Genomic DNA, 24,914 nt, shown 5'->3' with positions numbered 1-24,914 from the left:
TGCAGCTAAAAGGTAGAAAAAGCCGGAAAATCCAAACGAAAGCAAAGGTTAAAGGGGAGCCACAGCTGCCGCCAGGATATTGCCGATGCCAAACAAAACTTTTGACTAGACTGCCACAGGGCAAATAACAAACGGACTAAAAAAATAGAAAAAAAATAGGTAAGGGGGAAAAACTTTGGCTCGAGTTTTCATTTCATTTGTTGGCTGATTGAATGGCTAGGGCAGAAAAAGCCGCAAAAAACACCAACGACTGGAATGCACAAAAAAGAATTGATTTTAAAATCAAAATGGCATAGGACACCACATAAATAGCACTTGCCACTCCGTTTGCTGCCCCGTCATGTGGCGCCGAAAAATATGCAATAAAATTTATTTGCTCACACTTGTGTAAACACAAGGATATCTATTCATATACCTACACATACATGCGAATGTATATGTTGGAGAGAAAACTCCGCACTGGCGCATATGTTGTGCAACATTTCCGTTTCCGTCGACGATTTTTCATACACCATGCATAAACTTTTACCAAGCCAACAGAGAAAATAGCGCGAAATAACGAAAACAAGGAAAGAAAAAGCTGAGAGCACCAAGAATATGACAAAGTTTGCACTTTAACAAGAAAATAATCAAATAAATTATCATAAAATGTCTGGCAACCGAAAAAAAAAATGAAAAATAATACCAACAAAAACCGTTTTGTTTTGGCCGGAAGTCACGTACTGTCTGCAAAGGGCTCAACTTATGTATATGCACATGTGTGGGTGCGTGGGTGGTTGGGCGTTCCTTTTTTTGGCTGGGAGAACAGAAAGAACACTTTATTAAGTTGCTAAAAAGTCGTAAAAACGAAATGTCAGAAAGCGCTTGCTTTAAATTACGGCCAAGTGGCTAAATTATGGCAATGTCGCGTAGCCGTCTCCAAGAACCAAAGCGGCGAAGACAAATGGTCTGAATGTGTAAATTATAATTGGAATTGGACGAGCAAGGGGTTAACTGCAACAGCGAAACTTTGCTATCTCATGAACCCCATGAAAAGGATGCGATGCGCATCCTAGTATCCATTCTGATACTATTATATGCGCAGATTTTGAGTTTATGGTCACACTTTGCTTATACTAGGCGGAGTGTGACCATGCAAGTAATTTTTTTCGTTTGGTTTTCAATGTTAACTAAGTTCTTTAATTTAAAATCAGTTCTCTGAACACAAGGAGAAGGAGGATGTGGTTACTTATAAAGCACATTTAAGGACCAACATTTTAAAGAGTCCCCAAAAGCTTAAAAGTTGGACAACTCATTCACATGACAATCATAACAGGCCCCCAGGCTGTCATATCCCGGAACAGTAGAAACCATTCTCCGCACTCATCATAGAATCCACTTCACACTGAGCCTGAAAGTCAGACAATGTTATCGGGTTGTGGAGGCAAAAAGCGGCACATGACGTCCATGCCCAGATAAGGGTGACAAAAATATGTATTAAGTGCAGTGGAGAGCCAAAGAAAGAGATGGAGCAAGAGGCGCAGATAGAGATAGGTAGACAGCAGGACAGGAGTCGACATTTGGCTAGCAAAGAGGTATAAAAGCGAACAAATAACACCCGACAAGGAAAACAAAAAACCCTGAAGGAAACGAAATGAAATCCTTTCATACACACTGACCATATAGGTCGTATATACCATCTATATATATATGTATCTATGAATGTAAGCGAATTGGACAAAGGACATGGTGAATGGGAAAAGGGGGTTTGGCTACAACAAGTTGACACTTTTATGAGGCACTTAAATGACACAACATACAAGCCAGAGCCGCCCTCTTCATAGGCATGAGATTGACATGCCACACAAAAGAACCCAGATGGGATCAGACGGGCAAAAGAGGTGGCGAGGTCAGCGCAACAATTGCAATTGTCCACCACTTTGCCGAGCTAATGTCGGAAAAATAAACCGAAAATAGGATAACAATTGCATAACACAATAGGGGAAAATAATATTTTGGCCAGCTTGTATAACAAAAGCAACTAATTTAGGAAACGTCCCAAAAAAAAAGACCTAAATAAATAATTGAAACTGCCAACTTCCGCTTACGTAGTCAGCGTTCCATCAGCCATCCATCAGATCCAAAAAGTCCCCATTGAGTCAGCGAGACTCATCCACCCTCACTTCATTTCCCCAGTTGCCGTAAATCAGTCGGTTGGCACATGGCCAAAAAAAAAAAAAGAAATCCTACACAACGAAAAAAAAACCAGAACAAGAAAAGAATTTATGAAAATTGAATAGTGTAAGCTGGGGGGAAATTGAAAATCTTCTGACACATTTTTATCGTTGGAATTGTCAAAGAGTTTAAGCATTTGGCGCTTGGCAGACAGAATTCAACTCACATGCCTACATTATTGACAGCTTATACGAATAGGATGTACAGAAAAAATCTCGATCTATATATACATATAAGTATATGCACCACCTTCGCCTGTGGCCCATATGAAATTTGAGACCTGGCCTAAGGATGTGGAAATTGCTTTGTCAATATATTCAAAGCATAATTTGTGACTGTCAGCAGTTTAAAAATTGTATTGTCTGCTTGAAAAGGGGAAAACTCATTTGAATTTACCAATGTCACCAAAAGCCAATCAAACGAAAGCCATTAGGCGCTGTGAGAAAAACATCAAGCAAATAAACCAGAAATTGCACAGCTAAACTAAATTTTGTCGGATAATAAATTACAATCGAAATTATTTATTTCCCCATGCTGACAAAACAATTTACAAATCATTGTACGCAATCAAAAAAAAAACTTAATGGAAAGAAAGCTATTTTACAATTATATGAAGAAAAAGCGCATCCGACAATAAATTCATGTTAACATCAAATGCAATTTGACAACAAATTTAATTTCGCATGTTGTAAATTTTATATTCCGAATTATATTGATTGCCTGCGCAAATTTTCGAACCAATTACATTTTATGCAAAACTCAATTTCAATTTCTAGTTACGACAGGGCAATTAAGCCAAATAATTAGATCATAATTTGTTAGGTGAGCGCCAAAAGGGTTTTCGGTCAACTTTTGACAGCTTACCCATGGGAGAGGCCAACAAAAGTAATTGTAATTACTCAGATGCAGGATGCAAAATTAAAATAAAACAAATTAAAATGAAATAAATCACAGCCTTTTGAGCCATTTCGTTTGATGTTTAAAGCCCATGGGAAACCCGTTCTACAATAATTTTAATTCAGCGCCAGACGCAGAGGAGCAAAAGATTTTTTTTCAGGCTCTTTATCTGGTTTTGTTTTTATTTTGCAGATTTTTGTTGGTGCCATAGAGTCAAAGGGAAATGCTCTTGGTCGTTTTTATTTTTGCATGACTGTGCGAAAAATTAATTAAAATATTGCATATTAAAGCTGCCGTCGAATGCGGGAAACAGGATTACTGAAAGTAACTATAGAATGGTTTCAGGGTAAATTTAATGCTTGTATTATTTTTTTATGATTATTTCATTTAAAAGATATTCTTTGCAACTAATGAAAAAGATAAGTAGGCGCTTTTAATTCACCAAATAATGGAATCTTAAATTTGATTATAAAATATTTTTAAATGCTATAAATTCCCCTCTAGTCGTCTTAAAATGCTGCATAATATAATATAATAATAGTATAATTATAGCTTGTTTACTTGGCTTGTGAACCTTCTAGTGATTTCTTCACCGCCACCATAAATAGCAATGGCACTTCTTACCAAATGTTATTTCATCATGAAATCAAGTTTTGTTTGAATTAAAACTAATTACTTTATTATAACAAAGCATGTATTTCTTTACCCCTCCAACCATTCTAATAGAGACGTAGAAAAACAGCGTTAAATTTGTAAATTGTTTGTATTGGCCCATTAGCCAGCACAAATTTTGTGTGTGTAGCCAAAGCAACAGCAACAATTGACTGGCTTATTAGCGCTACCTCACCCTCACTCCCCTTTGAGCCCAACACAAAAGAAAAACAAAAAAACCAAAAAAAAAAACAAGCTGCCTTGGGCTGGTGTTAAAACTAAACTGGAAAATTGCTGGCTCGCGTGTCGGTTCGGTATTTTGTCCCGACTCCCATTCCCGCCGCCTTAGCAATTTTCCCTCGCCTTGGCTGAGTTTTAGTTGTTGCCTCGCGTTTAATCAATAAGTTTTATTTCGGAAAAAGGGAAAGGAAAAAAGGGGAGAGGAGTTTGCAAGGGGTTTTCCGCTAGATGGTTTCTGGCCTGCGGATAAGCCAAAGCGAACGATAAGCGTTTAATAGAGCGCTCCTTTTCTTCGCCGCCCCAAAAGGGCTGGGAAAAATTATGCTAAAGTGGATTTCGAAACATGGCCAAAGGGCCTGACGAATTTTCCTTCCGTTCGGCAAACAAGTGCAAAAGTTTTTCCTGCCTGCCGGAAAATTTAAGCCAATCTGTCAATTAATTAGGGAATGGAATTAAAAAGAGAAAGGCGTTCAGAGAGGCTTAAATGGCGGCTTAAATTGTCACCTTGTCATGGATATTCCTTTAAATTAAGAGCTATTTGTTAATAAAAAAGAATAAAAACGCTAAGAACCACAAATAAATTGTTTTTACCACTGTTCATATACCAAATTGCAATTGCAGTTCTTATGTATTAAAGGCTTATATACAAGATCCCGCATTGTTTCCGCTGCTCTAATTCAACAATGACATGGCTAAAAACAATCCTATTTTTCAGACGAGACCAACATCGATATATACTCAATGTCTATGTCTGGGGGAAATGCAACTGAAACGCATTTATCAGTCTAACGAGCTTTGCCAAAAATCATTCTCAAGGTCAGGGCGTCGTAGCCGAAAAAGCATTTTGCATTGATCGATTGCCATTTGGATATTCGCGAATATGCACACATCTATCAAGGCAGGGGATTAAAAATAAATAGCATACTCTTTTATTTATAGACTCGATTCGAATTTGAATTTAATTGTGCGCGAAATTAGTTGTGGGAGTTTCGAAAGGAGACAACATTAGAAATTCAAATAAGTCAAGCGATAAAAACAATGCAATTGCCTGGTTTGCATAACAGAATATAAGCAATCAAATTTCAATTCTATACGTTTTGGGAATATAAATTTGGAATTCAGGAATGTTGAGAATTTTAAATGTATATTTAATTTAAAGTGCAAACAGTTAACTATTTGATTGCTCTTAACGAATATTTGATTTCAGCCAGCTACATGAGATTCTAAAAAAATAACACTTTTAATTAAAAAGTATTTTTTTTTATTGCTTATTACTTTTCCAATTCGTTTAATGTAAAATCCAAAAATGAACTGCAGGTCTTACCCTAAGTTGCATTTATTCCATCTCCTATTCCCAATTCACAAATCGAAATTTTATCTACGTGGAAAAGCGGTATCGGCGATATCAAACTTATTGGTACACAAAAAAGCAGAAGAAAAACCGCAATAACAACTAACGGGAATAATAATAAAAGTATTTGTGCAATAAACATAAAAAACCATTTAATCTTCAATGTAAAATCGTACACACAAGGAAAACCATGTGCACCCACAACCATTTTTGAGCGAGTAAATATTTTCGTTAAGTATACGCCGTGTGTGCGCGACTGCTTTTCCCCTCTTTTCACCACTTTTCCGTGAAGTTTTCCTTAATATCTCCGACTGTCTGAATTTCTGTATATGTATGCGTGCGTGTCTGCTTGTGTCGATTGCGATTGCACGTTTTTGTTTGACATTCAATAGTTTTCATTTCTGTGGCAAAATATAAATCGAGCAAAAAAGCACACGGGGAAAACAACAACCGAAAGCGAACAATTTTCATTTATATTTGATGCAGTGAGAAAAACGCGGACGAAGGGAAGACAATATATTGAAAATATATATATTAAATAAATATTATTATATAATATATAAAAACTTTTTAATGTCTTTAAATTTTTTTTAATGCGAAATATGTCATTTTTATATATAAATATTTAAAAAATGATTATAGAATTTTTTACTGTTTAGCACTTCCCGTTGGCCCAAATCATCCTGCCGTCTCTCTCTTGTGCTCTATTTCCTACACCGTCTATCTCCCTATTTCCCTCCCGACTGCACATTTGAAATTATTTTTATGTGTTGCCTTCTGGTTTCGTTGTTCCAATTGTTATTGTTTTATTTCTGCTTCTGTTTTCAGTTTTCTGCGGGTATTTTTATTGCATTTCATTTTTATGTAGTTACAATGACAATTTTTCTTTCTGCTTCAAGGGGTTTGAAAAAAGCCAAAAGATAAGCGCCGCATTTGCAGGGAGCTCTATTTTTTATGCCGCAATTTAAGCAACATGACGGGTTGCGATCCTCATCATCATCGTGAGTACATTTATGTTATATACTTTTCCATATGCATGCATTTTGTCATTTGCATTATTTCTTTTTTTTACCGACAATCGAGAACAGATTTCTACGTGTCAAATGATTTCCATAGTCCACACCCCCCAACCCTGGGGCATTAAATATTCATTCTGCGAAATGTTTTGCAGCACTTGAAATCGGAACAAGTTGGAAATGAATATAAAACTTTTCTGTGGCAGTCGCTCTCTTCGGGAAATGTTTTTGTGCTGCTGCGCTGCTACTGCTGCTGCTTAAAAAGTTACAACTTGTACGACGTTCTAATCTCTGTTAAAAAACTGCCAAAACATGTCACATGGCTCCGCTGCACCCTCCACAAATTTTTCAATCCCCTCAAGGATTCCCCGCTTGGCTTTTGAGTTGTTTGCTTTGCGAATAATTTACACAGAACAAACTTTTGACTTAAGAGAGGGAAAATGCAGAAAATGAATAAAGAAAAAAGCACCAGACAAGAAAAAAATAAAATATATAAAATACGAAATTCGTGTCTTGACCAAAAAACCGCAAAGGGGCCTTGAGTTCCCAAGACAAGCGGACGGCGAGAGGCGTGGCTCTCGAAAAGGTAAGAAAAGTTTGGGGCACAAAAAAAGTGTACGAAATAATCCGCAGAGATTTTGATCTTATTAAGCTTAAAACTGTCCATCCCTGTCTTTACCTTTGCCTACCGATCCACCCCTCTCACTCACTCTACACACTTCTCTCTCTCGCTTCCTTTTTCTGTTTTGTTTATCTTTTGGGGAAATCTTGGAGCATCTGTTCCAGGGGTCTTGACTTTTACTTGGGACTCGTACTTTTGATGCAGGTAACGAAATATTAAGCATAAAATTGCCAAGGCATTAAAAAGTTGTTGACGCTGCGTCTCACTCGCACAGCGGCCCTCGTGCTGTTGCCGTCTCTCTCTATCGCCGGCTAGGCTTTTCATCTTAATTCAATTTACCGGACTTTTGGTCAATGGAGCACCTGTTTGGTTTGCTGTTGCTTTCGTGTTTTGCAAGATTTATGACCAAATCCCAGTCCAAAGTTTTCTCCGAAGGCGTGAATATATTTTTTATATATATTTTTTTTGTTACTAATTAAAGTTCTCGAGGGCACGGCACTCGCAAGGTAACTTTGCTCTGGCGCAATTTTATGAGTTCCTCAAACTTACCTGTAATGAAAAAGTTGCAAAGAGAAGAGGGAATAAGTAATTAGCACAAATTAGCCGAAAAAATTCTTAGCTATGGTTATGAGAAGTATGCTTTTCTAAAGAAGGCCTTTCTCATTTGGGATGATCCCAGATTTGAGTGCCCGTCATTACAGTGGGTTCTTGGGATACGGTTGGGATTGTAATTTAAAAGTATAAACACTCATTCAAGATAAATATTATAAAAAATAATTATAAGCCCTAATTATCTGACATTTTAGACAAAGTTCTAATTAAAAGAGCTAATATATAAATTAGAGTTCAGAAAAGACTAATGAACTATTTCAATCTGGGTAGTTTAGATAAAGTATAGATCTATGTAATAATTCTAAAAGAATTATATCTACATCACGTGCTAAATATACACGAAGAACACCCTTTATGCACCATTCTTTCAACATTTTCAATGCTTTCCTTTGCATACCGCCCCCACTTTCATTCATTTTCATTCAGCCTTTTGGACTTTTTGTCTTTTTTGTTACCTGTTCGTGGCAGAGATGCCTAGTTGCTCCTGCCGGCCACCCATCAATATAATCAACGCCCCGAATGCGACCAAGACATGCCCTAGATGGGCATCAATCTCGCTTTGTCAGCGCCCAGTCAAGTTGCCTTATTGTACTCGCTCCACAAAGGCGAAATATACAACAAAAAGAAGAAAAACCTAAAATACTAAAAGCGCTAAAAAAAAAATACAAGCAGCTGCCTTGATGACGTAGTCGACTGAGACTGCACTCTAGTTCCACACCCACAACCCGAAAACCAGTTCTCCTTCATTCCTGGTCCAAAAACAGGATTTTGTCCCAGCCAGGCTTTTGCTTTGTTTTGCCTCTGCCTTAAGGCTAAATTCATTGTCAAAGTCGCGCAGCGCCTACAACAAACTTTTGTCATCAGACAAAAGAGTTGCAAACTTCGGCGTTACTTGGAGATTTTCTTTTTTGTTTTTTTCTTGTGTTTTTGTGTTCCCAGAACCGTTTGCCACGCCCTCGGAAAGGACACGCCCAGGAGACAGCAGTCAGGAGATTGCATTTGTCTTCCCGGACCAAAAAAAAAAAAAGAAAACGAGATCCCTGAGTGACTGAATGACTCTTTGGTGGGTTGCCTCAGATGCCTCAGTTGCCTTTTTGCCAGCTTGATGGATGATTTCGAATTAGCGATGCGGCAAGCACAAAAACAGCACTGTAGATTCATCGATTCTAGTGCTGTTTTATTTTTTGGTTACATCGCTGGTTTTGGGGAAAGAAAAAGCCACCGAAAAAAAGAAAAAATGCCAGCACATAAGTTCTCTGACAGCGGGGAGTGGATACATTCCATCCACATTTCTCACCCCATCTCGCTAATGATGTAAGCTTGTCAGTTCATTGAAGCTGGACATGAGTGGGTTACATGATAGAGGAAGTCCCTCTAGTCGAGAGATTAAATGAGGTAGGGAAAAGAATTTGTCGGAGCTTTAAGGGATTATGCGGCAGATAGAAATCCGAACAGAATTGTAAGGCATCTTCCTGAATCTCTAAATTAAGATTTCTGTACACAAAAGAATGTTTTTGGAAAGTTTACAAGCTGTTTTAAGAGGCATTTATACTTATAGTTTTTGACAAAAGTTTGACATGGTATGCATAATTTCTTCTTGTGCAAGCGCCCTGGTCTATTTATGTCCATCTGTCACTAGAAATTTGTTTCAATTTCACATAAATATGTACGTATCTACCTTGGTTTGCATATACATTCATGTTGCCTTTGGCTTTAATATGGCCCATCAGGTGCCAAAAGCGAGGCGCAACAAATTGCAATTAGCCATGTGCACGATTTGTTGATGGCTTGTTCTAAAAAAAAATCTGAATTTGCCAATTGGGTTGGCGACAACGCCAAAATAAAGGTTAAAAAAATTTGAATCGTCAATCATACAGTAGATTATGAATAAGCAATAACACACATAACGTTACTTAATAAACGTTATTTATAAAGAGTTATTAATATTTTCTTTCAATAACCTAATCATTTTAAATTCTCTTGAATTGTACGCGCATATTATAATGGCACCATTTCTCTTTCCGTCTTCATTTCCTATATTCCATTTGCAGATACATTATGCTTATCTGCACCTCATACATTCGACTCAGGCATTCCCCATGCCTCGAAAATCGTTGTATCTATGAAATAGCTCGGCGGTATCTGCGCACCACTTAGGACCAGGTAAGCATAGGCATTCCCATTGTTGCCACACAGCCCATCAATCCGACGCGACCCCTCATGCGCACACATACCCACAGCGATACTCGTGTATTCAGATATTGTATCTTTTGCTTTTTGTATTTCATAACTGCGCATCAAGTGCTGCTTCCTGTTTCCTGCCCCTCGAAATTCTACTTGCCTCATGGCCCAGGCAACAATGCGTACATTTTTATTAGCCCAGCAGCAGAAGTCCCAGGCCCAATCCGTGGCCATCGTAAAACGCTGCCTGGCGAGTGTCCGCCTCAAATGATGGCATCATTAGACAATTTAGGCTCTCCGCGTGCCAAGTGTCTGGGTATCTGAGTGTTTGGGTATCCATATGTCTGCGTGAGTGCCCCATGTGAGTGCTCGTTTGGTGTTGGCTTTTGCGTTGATTGAATAAATTATTGCCACTCGCGCGCGCATTGAAAAAAAACAAATTAGTAATAAAAAGCCAGAAAAGCGTATGACGAAAATTGAATAAATATGAAAAAATCGTTGTCACTTTGGCGATGCGAACTCCCTTCTTTTTTCTGCCTCTGCACTTAGAGGTGTGCTTTGCTTTGCAACAGGAAATTGCAAATTATGCGCGCATCGCTGCCATATCTGTGATGCAATACTCGCTGCATGTATGTATCTGGTAATAAATAGATAAACGCATTCGCGAGATTTCCTCAATTTTTAGGTAATAAAATCAATGGCCAAATAAAAATTGCTGGATTTGAAAAACTAAATTGAGTTTCCTCTGTTCACAGGTAGCCTCATAAAGTTGAATTTAATCAACAGATAAATAAATATCAAATAAAAACACCTCTGAAAAATTAAAAAAAAAACCTAGTGACGATCGGCACAAATAACATTTACTGACTGCACAAAGTTAAATAAGTTTATTTCAAATGCTGCAAAGTTTGAAACGACTTGTCCAAAATAACCATCACGTTCTTGGCTTACAACCGCAACAAGATCTTTAGATACTTTTTGCCCCGCCCAATCGCTCGGTTTACAACTAACATTGAGTAACATGTTTATTTGCCCTAGGAGCGAGCCTCACAATCCTTTCCATAAATTCAAATTGGTCATGTAATCGTGGACCAGTCGACAGGCCCAGTTAGCAACTGCGCCAACCACTTTCACTGTCACTAACCGAGTTTAATGCACTCGCAGCCGCAATTCGCTTTTCTGCCTACTGCTCTGGTGTTTTTTCTTTTTTTTTTAGCTTTTAGTTTTCTGTTTATCTGTGGCTTGTTGCCTTCTTGTTGTTGTTGTTGATGATGTCGGCGCAGTTTTCCACTGGTTATTCCGGTTCCTCTAACGCCGAAGAAGCCGGGCTTTTTCGAGAGGCATTGGCAGTGTCATAATCAGACCAGACAGCCGCGAGAGTTAACCAGAAAAAGAAGAAAAAAACGTGTGTATATATGTTTATACATATACAATAAAGGAGGGAAAAAACAAGAGAGACTCTGAGGGCTTTGAGCTCGACTTGAACAGCCTCGACTCAAGGACAAATCGCTTCAAGCGTGCAAACATTTCTCAAAGTCGAAACCCAATAAGAATACGTTCTGCGCGCGTTCTCTTTTAAATTATTGCACAGCAAACATCCATAAAAAAAAAGCAAAATCTTGATTAATTATTTTTTTTTATATTATTTTGTGTGTGCGTTTCCTTTTGCGCTGATTGAATTGTTCGAAAATTTGAGCAGGCAGGCATATAAATCAAAAGCCGCAAAGTGCTTGTAAGGCAATCTGTTTAAGAACAAATCATTTTAGGCTCTAATTGCTTATTTTTTTGTGGTTTCGATTTTGGCCTAATGATGGGTTCGATGACAGCAGGAAACCCTCAGAAAATTTTTTGTACTTTTAATTAACCTAATGAACTGACAACAAGAATCTTTCGGCTTGAGGGTAACCATGGCAAATGGCTTAAATGGCTTAGCTTATGGGTATATAAATAGAGGGAAAAAGATGATGGGCAAGATGGCTTGACTTATAATTATTGATTTATTATGCCTAAGCCCTGGCTGTGAGGTTAATTAATTTTTGCAGCAGCGAGATCAAAGCACCCAAAACTCGGACCTTTCCATATACATATAACTCAAATGTGTTTATATCGCTTCGCTTGAGTTGTGCAAACTTCTCAGTCAATGAATCCGACACCTTGAGCACAAACAACTTGGCATCTCTATAAACTGGGCGATTTTGCAGTCGACATGACAAGGCGGCATTTTCCAAGGCAGGCCAAGTGCGCAAACACAGCAAAAGTTTATTTGCCGAGTTCTTGGTTTGTCTTCAGTCACAAATTTATTACGACACTTCCCAAGGAACTCGGAAAATTGCACAGCTTGACGACATACACAAGCACATACGCTAATATGTGTATATAAATTATTCCCCAAATTTTCGAGTGCCTAATTTTCTACGCCAGCTGCAACTGAACCTCTATGTTTAGAGCATATATATATGTACATATATCTATGTCTGCGAACAGGATAAGCATCCTCATAGATTAGATTAGCTGTCAGCAGAAACAGATGCCAACTTGCTTTGCCAGTGTATTTCGAAATTATGTGCGGCTGCAGTAAGACTAACTTCATTATGATTTGCAATCAACTACAAAATTTCAATTCTGTACAAACAAGCCATTCTATGCAATTACTATAACTTTAATAACTTAAAAAGTGTTCTTTGCATATGTAGCTAAGTAAATTGTAGTGAAAAAAAAACCCGAACAATTAGTTTAATATACGTACTTAATAAGCAGAAACCCATCTATTTAGCTACACATAACATTTTGCTTTATATAAAAACTGTCGTTCATAATTAAATGGGCATATTCGTTAACTGCACTAAAAAATTCAATCAACCAAACTAACCGAAAAAAAAAACACTCAATAGAAAGAATGAGTCAGACGCCCTCTTCTTTTTTCGCCTCCCAGCTGTCAGCAGATTTTTTCAAATTTTAAATTAATTTACTTTTGCATGGGGACCGCAAAAACAAGGAAAATTGACACATACCATTTTTTTTTTGTTGTTGTTTTCATTATCAGTTTTGCCTGTGACATTTAATAAATTTTCATGGAAAGTTGTCAGAAGGCAAAACCTCCTTTTTTGCCCTCAATATCCAACCGAAATCTGGTCAACGAGGGGCCACAACTTTTTTTTGCCTCCTTTTGGGGTCAGTGTGCGTATGTCCGAGGAAAGTCTTTAATTAATATTTTATTCATGGTAGAAAACCCATTTTCCAGGCCACATTTTGCCACAGCGTAATTAACAACAATTTTCGGGGTATTTAAAAAATGAGGAGATCCACTGGCTGGCGATACAGATACTCGTACAAGAGATGAGCTGGCACACATGACGCATGAATATATGGCGGATATATATGGGGAATGTGAGGACGCAAAGCAATCAAGTCAGGGGGACAATGTAAATTAATGCTGAAAATTCTCTGTAAATTAAATTCTTATTTGGCTTTCGGGGGAGACGATGGAATGTGCTCGTACTTTGAAGACTTCAATTGGGAGAAGTACAAAAATTAAGCTGTCAGATTGCATGTATCTGAAAGATACTCGATGCTTAAAACCATTTTTTTGCGCCGTCATGCCGCACCTCACAATAAAATTCCTTTCACAAACACACAACCCTGATTGGCAGGCAAACTAATAGATATAAAACTTTAGCCCGCTTTGACAGTTACATATATGTATATGTACGTAGATAGCTAAACAAACAAAACAGCGCAACAACACAAAGACTAATTTTGCGTGGCAAACTTTTTTGATTGAAGCGGCAACAAAATGGCAAACGCACTCAAAGTCAAAGTTCGATGTCTAGGGGCGTGTGTGTGTGTGGGCGTGTGCGTGCGACAGCTGCCGCCATTTAATTTTGAGATAAAAAGGGGTTCCCCAAACCACAAAAAAAACAAAACAAACCCAAAATCCGACCAACCAAAATTGGTTTAGGCAGCAGCTTTCTGGGGGCTTATCTTATCAGCAGACTAATTGTCATTGGCCCGCAAGACTGACAGTTGGCGTTAATGTTGCCCAATACACAATACTGCCATGCTGCTGGGATTTATCTAATGAGACCGAAAACACACTCTGCGAAATGTGACGAGCATTAAATGAACCTTTAGGCCTTCACCTGATGCGGATTTTTCAGTTATAATGCGGGATATGGAGAAAGTTCAGGATATATTAATATATTACAGAAGTTGCTTGTACATTACAGATTTATATTGTGTGGGCAATTTGACTTAGAAAAATGTAATCAATGACCAATATTGAAGGGAAAAGCCCTATAATTTAACAACAAAGCGTTTACTAACTGCTTTATTAAATATAGTCCAATGAAAGGCAACCGGAGATAGGAAACTCAATACCCAAAAAATGTCGGTCACTCTTCTATGTATGAACATTTAAATTCATAGGATTGCAAACAACTTGAATATGAGCTAAAAGGCACCTGCCAACATTTTACCAATATTCAACAAATTTTCCTTGTTTCAAAGTCAAATTTCTGCAGCACACATTTTGCCCCATTTTATAATTCAATTGATGTTGTCGTCAGCACATTCGCCTTTTGTTTCGCAAATTATAAGTATTTTATTTGATATATACGTGCGTTTAAGTGATTTATTCTGAAACTGGCTTTTTGGCCACCCACTGTGAGGAATTCGGGCTCAAACGTTATTTATAGCCAGGTAAAATGTATTTTCATACAATATTTGCATATTTCAAGACAAGTCTTTGACTTGTTTCTGCTCCAATTTATCAGTCATTTCATTCGGTTTCATTTTAATTAAAATAAAATCCGAAAATTGTTCTTGCTTCATTGATTCGATTATTTTGACTTTCAGACTTTGCGAATGAAACACAAAAATGTTTAAATCATTTTTAAATTCTCGAGGAATAATTTTGTGGTTTTGCTTCAGGGGGCTTTTCCATAAAATGGGCGTTTTCGTGAAAATATATGCAAATTGCAAGAAATTATGTAATACGGAGATTGTATAATTAAATTCTTCTCTCATTTTTGTTGTATCGCAAATTATGCAAATTTCTTTTAGAAATTTTAAGCAGGTTGGCGGTATTCACAATTTCTGATGTGCCTCATTGCTGGTATCATTGCAAGTCTTAGGCGTAAATAATAAATTAAAGCGATATGCCAGCGGAATAATATTTAAATTTAGTCAACGAAATGTTGGGGAAGCTTAATTTTTAAACCTTTAAAAGTTAGTTAGATAGTGCAGAATTTAAACTAGAGCAGGTTGAAGTACTTCCATTTTAACATTATTTTAACCATCCCATCAGTCGTCATCTCTATATATTCCTGATTGCTTTGCCTGTTCTTTGAGTTGCCTGATAGGCTTCATTGCATAGTTTAAATATTGATTTTTAATTATTTTAAGCAGCACCAATACCACCAAGTATGCAGCGCTCCAAAGGTGCCACACACGTATTCCTCCATAGTATATATACTTTTTGTATACACATATAGATTTACACAGCATCCATCCAGCATCCAGCACCCGTGGAGCTCCTGAGGGGCCACACACTGAGCAAAGGACTCGACTCTCACACCTTTCACTACTGGTGGCCTTCCCCCGAGGGTTGCTTTGAGAGTTGCGGGTGTGGGTGTGGGTGCTCCCGTTAATGGCTGGTTGGGGGGTTATGTGGGTCGAGGGGCATGTGGCATGGGGCATGGGGTGGTAGTGTGTGCGTGGGTTTTGTTTTAGCTTGCCACTGCTACTGCTGCTGCTGCGCCCTCTCTTGAGCCTCTTAAATGTCACAATGGTGATGCCAAGTTGCTTGGGGGTTGGCGCTCGGGTCACCCCATCAACCACCCAACTGCAACGCCCCCTTTTTGCCAGCCACCCTGCCATTTATTCATTTCTGTTTCTACTTTTTTTTCATGTTTTGCAGCCCGGTTAGAAAGGTACAAAATATAATATGTATGAGTTTCCTTGCCGCTGTTGTTCTTTCTTGGCCATTATTTTGCACTTGCCGTGGAACGGAAGGGCGACCCTGACCCCAGGTCCACTGTTAACCCATGAGGACAACCATCGTCTTCGTTCCGGTTCGTTACATCTTGTTCTTCTCACTGAGAAAAAAGTAAGTTTCAAGCCAATATAACTGCCTTAAAATAAGATTTCAATCTAAGAATTCAATGTAGTAATTATTAAAGCTTGATTATCTAAAAGATACCAATCTAAAAACAAAATTCTTGATTAATGTTCTAATAGCATCAGTATACAGAGTTTCCCATTTCAAAACTAAGTTTTCAAAGTATTGAATACTATTTTTTCAAGTGTTTTGCGGCATTCCCATATGTTTCGAAAGCGAAACGGACTCGCAATTTGGTTTGTTTCAAGCGTCGTGCAGAAAAAAAAGAAACGATGAATACTCGTAGGGTAAAGGGTCTGCTGCAGGGTACACAATTACAAAATGTTTTCAGTTTGGGGCCATTTCAGCTATGTCAGCGCGATAGGGGCGCCGTTGCCAAACTTCAGCAATCCGAAAAACCTAAACGATGACTTTAGTGGACCGTTCTGTGCACAGAACACCGTTTCCAGCGAGACGCCATCATCAATCGATGATGCCGAGAACGAGTGGCCCACAAAACTGGTAACAGATGCTGCACACGTGTCTCGGGTGCGGTTCGCTGTGTAATTGGATGATGTTCAAAGGACAGGCGGGATGTCGGGCAGGCGGGTTGGGATGTTCGGATGTCGGGGTAACTGGTAAACTGGGAAACTGGAGATCTGGAACGGGGCGGTGTTGGCAGAGCTAAAAACAAATAAATAGTCAAGCGGCGGGCATTTTCAGCGTCGTTCATTTCGCTGTGAGTGAAATACAAATAACATTTAATAAGAAAAGGAAATTGTCTATTTTGGCAGGCAGGCTGAGCGACAGGAAACTCGAGGATGGACTCCATCGACACGGAAAGAAATATATCTGGCAGATTGAAATGGTAACCCGATAGGTTAAGAAAACCATCAAAGTTTCAAAGAGCCCTTGTAGCTATATATAAATTTCAATTGACGGGTTATTTAATCTGCGACATCATATAGAACATCAAAATAAGAGTAAAACATTATTTTATTACCCTGCAAGTGGACGAGAACATATAATTTCTTTCACTGCATCCGCAATCAATGGGAATTAGCAAAAGGGCAAGAAAAAATGTAGCTAAAAGGCTAAGGATTGGGTTTCCATTAGGAAGTGTTCGAAATGAGATTTAGTCGAGTGTGTGTGTTAATCAGAGGGATATATAGAAGGAAATAGATGGGAAATAGACATGTCTAATCCTAAAATAAAAATAACCATAGCGAGCTGATTCATTTTCCGAAAGAGAAGTTTCTAAAGTCTTTGCACTCTGAGTGCAGCTGTGCATTAACCTTTTTAGATCCATTAGATTTTCATTATAACAGCCGTGTTAATTGCAATTTAATATGCGCCCGTATGGGTATATATTTCTTTACAATTTTAATAAATTAAAATTGATGACTAAATCGTGCTGGAGTTGAAGGTCGCCTTTGTACAGACTTCAATAAACACTCAAATTAAAACTAAATAAATATTGCTAACAAAACAGGCAGGCGGCTATTAAAATCCACATAAAACATTCAGTATGCTTAGAGTCAAATGAAAAAGAAGAAATAAAATATTTAGGCATTTATGAAATCGAAACGAACGAAAACGGCAATGAATATTATAATATGCTTGATGCAATTATAATGGAAAATATTGATGAAATGTTATAACATTTTTAATTTGTAAATCTGTAATATGATGAGAGATGATGGAATGTGAGTTTAAAAATAGAAACGAATCAAATTTTAATTTAAAGATGCAAATAAACATTTTTAGAGCCTAAAGTTTATTACTATGGAAAAATACGACAAAATATAATAAAAATTAAACTCCTCCATCTTTATAGCCATTATAATGGGTATTGATCTTTACATATTGTTTATTGCCAACATAAATACGCTTCTTATACTATATATTTTCAATAAAAATGGTATTGATGCACCCACCGATTTAAGGCTCTGGGTCATTGCAATTGCATGTTCATTTTTAGCCATGGCGAGTAATTAAAAGGTTATTGAAAAAGGGAAGGAGACGGCGAAAAAGGTGCTGCCATCAAGGTCACTGGCTGTAAAGGTCACAAGTTGGCCAGGTTGATGATGTCAGCAACTCGTTTATGGTCAAGACAATCGAAACAATGGCGCCAGGCGGTATAATACACAATGCAACTTATACCCCTCCCTTACGTTCAGATTAAAGCGCAGAGCGCATCTTCCATTTATCTTTTGCATTGCAACCTGACTTGTTCACCTTGTTGTTATTTTGCCGGCGCTGCTGTCGCTTTATGTTAATTGGCAGCAGTTAAGGCAAAGTGTGCACAATTTTCCACCAAAACGGGTGGCAACGAGTAGCAAATTTGCACTTTTCAGCTAGCTAATAAATTCAATTCATCGAAAAGGCGAGTGCCTCGAGACGCCATTAAAGCTAAATGTACATAGAAATACATATATATACTGCAAGGAACACAAAAATCAAGCACTAAACGAAAGGGGCAACCAAAAAAGTTGCATTCTCGAATCGTTAAAGTGATTTGCGAGTGGCTTTCAAACGCGCTTTTGGCATTTTTTCCAATGTAAAATTTATGGCAAAAAATCGTGAAAATATGCAAGCTATAAATTGTTGTATGTAATAACAAAGTAAATAAAAAATGATGATGATGAGACGAGACTCCATTAATTGTTCATTAATTGCATTTGCATAAATTATGCATAGTTTTCAATTATGCAAGATAATAACAAAGAGAGTTTTCATAGCATTAGCCAATTCTATAAATAGATGCAGACTGCATGTCTCTAGATGTTTCCGGTTGTGGAATGATTCAGGTGCGGATTAGCAATTTAATGGATGTCACGGCTGGTATTCAATTCAGAAAGGTTGTGATGAATCAGAAAAATTAATTGAAATTTTTTAAACATGTTTTATTATTGAATAACCAAACCCCTATTTGATATCACTGCAGTTGAGGCCTATCTATCCACTTGAAACTCTGACAAACTAGTAAGACCGCAATTATTTGTATAAGTCTATTCAAAAGTTGTTTGCCCACCTTTTTATTTATTGACCAACCCTAAAAATAAACTAAAAAAACCTTACTCAATGCTAAATCAAGTGGGCACTCACTGAATGCATGGAAATACAGTGCGTTACGAAAATGTAAAGACGGTAAGCATCTACTTATTCATTCAGCAAAATATGTATCTTATACAATACGGAAATTAGGAGGAAACATACAGAGGTGGTCAAAAGTATTTACACAACGAGCTTTTTTTTCAATTAGTTGACAATTGAAAAAAAAGCTCGTTGTGTAAATACTTTTGACCACCTCTGTATTTATATGTCATGTTTCAAACACATTTTCCAACCAAATCCCACTGTTCTTGACTTGACTTTGTAGACATTTTCCTCGATTACTCAATAGCAAAATATTTGGTCGAAAAAAATAAAGTCAACAAAAAATTATACATGCACGAACGACATGCCTACAATAAAATCTCGTTTATGACATGCAAATAAAATGTAAATTTTAGTAGCCCAACAGTGAGCGCACAAAATAGAAATAACAAAACGAAATAAAATTGTTAAAAAAAAACATGTATGAGAGAGCGAAGAGCACGAGATAAATGAAAACAAAAGCCGGCTGCAATAAATAAAATAAGAAGCAAAACAAAAGTCCGAGATCGACTCCGAGGCGGCAATAAAAATTTGTCGACTGTGTCAGCGATCAAAAGCGTTCAAAAAGCACGTGGGGGCGTTGCGAATAGCCAGATAGAGGCCGAAAGAGACGGGTAGAGCGGCAGCGAGAGAGATGGCATGTGCTAGCGCAAGTGTGACGAAAGAGCAGATGCACTGTTGCTGCTAATGAATGAAAACGAATGGCAGTTGAATGGAGCCGAGAAATGGAGTGAAAACAATTGACAGCCCCATAAAAGGCATTTGAAAGAGAGCGCAGCTAAGTACTTATTACCAGCTACTTGGTGAAAACGGCAGCAAATTAGAGGGGTGATACAAAAATTTACCATAATAATGATAAAAGATTTGTATTAATTGCATTTATCTACTGAATTTTCTTTCTTTTGCATTATAAGAATATTTGAAAATAGTTATAAACTAGTGACTGAAGTGCTAATCTTGAGCTGCCCACTGAAGCGTAGAGAACTCCATTATGCAATCGCTCCAATAACCAAGTTAATGCTATATAGTTGACCTCCTCGATCTGTCTGCTACAGATACCGTTACTTTGGCAACTGCACTACAATGACAACGTGAAAACCTGTTACACTTTTGACCAACTTATGTTCGCCTGCTGCTGAGTCATAGAAAAAATACGAAAAAATAAGAAAAAATTAAAAAAAAAATTAGCCGGCGTGCGACGATCTTGCTAATTGCTGGGGCAAGAAAAACGAGGGGAGATATGTATACCTGCGATTCGTGTGACTGACACCTGCGATTAGCTTTTGGCCCCCGCTCTGCGCTCCATAATCGTTGAACCGAATAATTTGCATGAAACTTGGCTTAAACGTTTCACTCGGCTCAGAAAGAGAGAGGAAGAGGTAGTGAGAAAGAGAGAGGGGAAAACGAAGTTTGGGTCATTCACACTGCCGCCGGTTTTTCGTTGGCGTTTGTTTATCTTTGGCTCTTTCATCTCGAGCTGTGAACTTGTCAGTTACAGCTAATTTGCATTGTGTTAATTTAAAATATTCAATTAACTCGTTTGCTTATTTTATTTAAGTCATTTGGAAATGTGCAAAACTGGTACATGCATTATTAAGAGCATTTTTTTTTAGGATTATCGCGCCCCGATTTAATTGCTTTTCAACAGCACCTATGCGAATTAAGCTAAGTACGCGTATTATAAATACGAAAAATCCCAAGTTAATTGGCTATTTATTTGCAATTTATATTCCAAAGATATTACGCAAAACGAGAAGATTTTATCTTGAGCACCTTATTTTTATACTTTTTACGAGCTTCATTTCGGTTAATTTATCATCGAAACGATTGAAAGTAAAAGGTAACCTACATATTATACAATTTTAGTGAGCGGTTTTTTGGCTTGACTTAGGAATTTAAATAAGGTTTTCTATTGTCGGACTTATCAAGGCGATCCGGACTAGAAAGAGATGGTGCGAACTGTAGGCGGAATGGCAATTTTTTAAATCAACTTTAATTGAAATAAATTGTCATATCATTTGCCCTGGAAATGGAAATGGACTCAATTAGATGCGGGCCGTACGGACTCTACTCTACATAACTTTGCCCATATAGTACAAAATGTTGCCCATTTATGCTCTTTTTTTCCCCTAAAAAATTATACAGAGCCATCAATCAAGGAGGGGGAAAATGAGAAATTGAAATATGACAAGAACCTATCCAATCGGTGGTGGGATTGATGGCCACTTCGGGTAATGGAAAAAATGGAAAATCGACTTAAGAAATTGTCGGACACATGCCTACATCACTTGAAAGACTAATTGAGTGAAAGTCATTTGGTACATGAAAATCATTTGAGATGCCAAACAGCCTTCAAAGCGCTGTAAACGCAAAATAAACATAATTAATAGCCGACATAAAGACCGAAAGATGTAAAATCAGAGATATCAGATGATGGGATACAGTGCGTTTCATGATTTTAGACCCTGAAGTGTTGCCAACGATCCATGTTTTATGATTTTTGGTATATTTTTTTTTTCAAAACCCATCTCGGTTTTACAATCTCGATACGCAGTGTGTAAATGCTATAATCTGTTTGCGTTGAAATACAAAGTCTTGACCAAAACTTTGCGGTTAACTGCGCACGCACAATGGACTTCCTCTGATCTCTCCACCTCCCCATAAAAACCACATCTGAAACACAATTTATGCCAGCTGCCGTCGACGTATAACAGTTTTATGCAATTTATGTGCAATTTTTCAATTGAAAAATCGGCGGACCAGGCCAGGAAGGCTTTACTTAATGCGACGCAATTTCGGTTTTATTTTTTCAACTATTTTCCTCTCAATCTGTGTGCGATGCGGATTTATTTCGCGTGTGCGAAACGTTTCAGATTCAAGTTACTACTGCTACACACGATGACAGGCAGGCGAACTTTTAATTGCAATTAATTTGAGTGACATTTGCGAAATAAACTGAAACTAGAAATCGATTCAGGGCGGCAGCGATATTGAACGATTGCAAAATATATGAAATATAAAGATTTTGTCTGTAGTTCAAGATATGACTAGATATTTAGATATTCTAAAGAATGAAGCTAGCTACAAACATATAATGCTGCATTTTTAGATTTTTTTTAACTGGGTTATTAGAGAACAATTCAACGGACGTATCCATTAATTTTCTGCAAAAACAAACACCGAAAAATACTCGTTCTGGCTTGAGCAACCAAATTCAATGTCAAATCACCGGTCTGACATCATTAAAACCCATCGTTAACCACAAAAGCAGCTTCTTGTGCCATTCATCAAAATGTGGTCTAAGTCTATGTTTAGGCCAGGCCAACTTCCTTATCAATCATTCGACTTTGGAGTAGTTTTTCAACCATAGTATTTGCATATCAAACGTACCTGCAAAGAAAAGAGAAGACAAGACAAATGAAATAAATTAATAAAAATTGAAATTTATTCGCAGACGTGGGAAAATTTGCCAAAGATACAAGCAATACGTAAAAAAAAGTGATTCTTGTTAACACAATAAAGGTATCAAATGAACAGGCAATAAATTGAGACCAGATAATTATATAATGTCGCTGGCATTAAGAATATATTGTATGTGTATATTCGATTTTAATGAGAAAAAGGGCAGTGAAAATCCGAAATCCAAAAAGCCGCAAATTCGACCCGCATTTTTGGTTTGGCTATCAAATTACCCCCACCACCCCTTCCCCCATCAAACAATTGTCCCGCATACAAAAAAAAATAAAACGAAAACGAAGACAAAGTCAACATTTGGCTCTAAGAGGGGTTTATTTTTCTTCTTTTTTTCTGCATTTGGGGAACCTCACACACGTGTGACTACAACGTTCGACATTATTTGTTGTCGTCTAAGCAAATAGGTAAACAAACAGAGACGGCAACAGCCGCCAGAAAGGGAGAGGTGTGTAAAACAGAGAGTTTGACTAATAAGGATTTTAGCACGAGCCAAGATGCGGCTTAAATCGAGAGTAAAGCAAACCAGCAACTCTGCGACTCTGGCCAAAAGAAAAAGTAAATAGTGGCTCAGAAAATACAGTGGCCGCTGGCTAAATATTGTACTATTAGCTTAGGACAGCTATCGCTTTACTTGTGCAACTTTCTCTAGTGCAAGTGATGAATACACTTTCCTAAAAAACACATAAAATATCTAATAGCATATGATTTATTCCAATTAAATTAAAAAGAAATTTTAAAACTATTGTCTGATATATACTCTCTTAATTAGCTGTTTAAACTTATTAGAAAGATATAATCAAGATATTCATTTTTCATAACAATTTGAAATTATGAAAGAATTCATAAGTTTAGAACAAAATATATTATATTTGATTCTTAATGGCTGATTTTTAATATTATTTGAAAATTATGAAAGAATTCATAATTGTATATTTAATTCTGAATGGCTGATTTATAATAGTAAAGTTTCATTAAATAGAAATAGGGCTTTAAGGTATTAACTAGGTATTTATATATTCAACCAGTAGTGCGTAGAGAACAATATTGTGAGGGTATCCCCCATCATATCACATTGCAGGTAATACTAAACGAGTGACCACTGTTGTTGCAACTTCAGACGACAAACAAACAGCGCAATTGAGCTGCGTTTGCCTTTTGTTGTTGCGCTAGCCGGTTGTTATATTCGCAAATGTTTGTCAATGTTTGTTTTCACTGTGCTTTGCCGATTTCTTGCGCTGCTGACATATCTGTGCTTACCGGATAATACATTCCTTGCGGAGGAAGGAAAAATGCCCCTGAGCCCCACAGTTTGACGGCTTTTTATGTTCACAGTGGCGTCGCAAATGATGTTGACTCCTCTCCCGTGTGTCTTGCCACTCAACTATTTCGCTGCGTGTACTTGCAGGGGGTTGACCAAGAACAGGGGTAGTTCACTATTATATATTTCACTTTATGCGCGGCTTGGCGAATATACCATTTGGTTTTTTATTTTTAAGATTTCAATTTGATTTGAATTTTTTGATTATTTATCTCGGTTTTTGGCACAATTTTGTTTCTCCTTCTGATATTTTTTTTCTTTATTTTTGAGATACACTTTGACTTTGACTACAAGATACGTAAGTCAGAAATTAATGAAAATAATAATTTTGGGTTGAAACACGCTTTTGCACTTTATGGGAAATTATTTCTCCGCACACGCAAAACTAATATATATTTTTCAATGTCGCACGTGCGAGCGAGCGAGACGGGGCGCGACTGAGCGAGAGAGAGGGAGAGAGAGGGCGCGATATGTGGCGATATAAAGTACAAATTCTTGTTGAGTTGTTTTTATAGGGGTGGCTTTTATTTTTTGGCCCCCTGGGAAACTGACTGAACCGAACTGAAAACTCCCTGGATGTTTTATTTTTCGAAACGAAAACAGAACCGAAACAGCAAGCCAAAGGGAAATGCGCAAAAAAGACGGCGCAAACGCGAGACAAAAGAGATGATGCGAAAGAGGCGAGCAAGAGAAAACGAAGAGGGGGCGGCGAAAAAGAAGCAGACAGTCACAGTAAAAATTGCCTAAGTTTGGACGATTTATTTGTTGGTTACATGTTTTCAAATACTCATTTCATCATTTCAAATTGCTTTGGAATGGTAATCATTAACGTGCTATCGCATTTTGATAACAAATATTTGTTTCACTTTCTGTTTTAATCTCAAAGAAAACAAGCATTAAAATGAAACAGCATCAGCTTCATAAGAAAACAGCTGCCTACTGAGTGTTCACTTTAAAGAGCGTTTTCTGTAATCTCTCTCTAAAAGACTTGCACTTCTTATGTGTCCACTGTATTTTTAGAATAAGCCTTTGATTCCCCGCCTTCGATTATCCACTTTATCGAACGTTGACTGTATTCCTGT

General features: G+C 37.5%; 1 protein-coding gene across 20 annotated transcripts in view; it reads right to left on the bottom strand.

Annotated features, from left to right (window-relative positions):
• The window catches only part of LOC117141641 (RNA binding protein fox-1 homolog 2), a 77,142-nt gene that overhangs the window by 51,322 nt on the left and 906 nt on the right, over positions 1 to 24,914 (bottom strand). For all 20 annotated transcript variants that reach the window (XM_033305197.1, XM_033305206.1, XM_033305209.1 and 17 more), the window contains exon 2: positions 23,772 to 24,119. In XM_033305197.1, coding sequence (XP_033161088.1) covers positions 23,772 to 23,783 — 12 coding nt within the window. In that variant the 5' untranslated portion in view covers positions 23,784 to 24,119. The remainder of the gene's footprint in view (positions 1 to 23,771; positions 24,120 to 24,914) is intronic.

This window comes from Drosophila mauritiana, chromosome 3L (genome assembly GCF_004382145.1).
Source record: "Drosophila mauritiana strain mau12 chromosome 3L, ASM438214v1, whole genome shotgun sequence".
Taxonomy (NCBI): Eukaryota; Metazoa; Arthropoda; class Insecta; order Diptera; family Drosophilidae; genus Drosophila; species Drosophila mauritiana.
The sequence above is the reverse complement of the archived record's forward strand: the minus strand, read 5'-3'. Positions and strand labels throughout refer to the sequence as shown.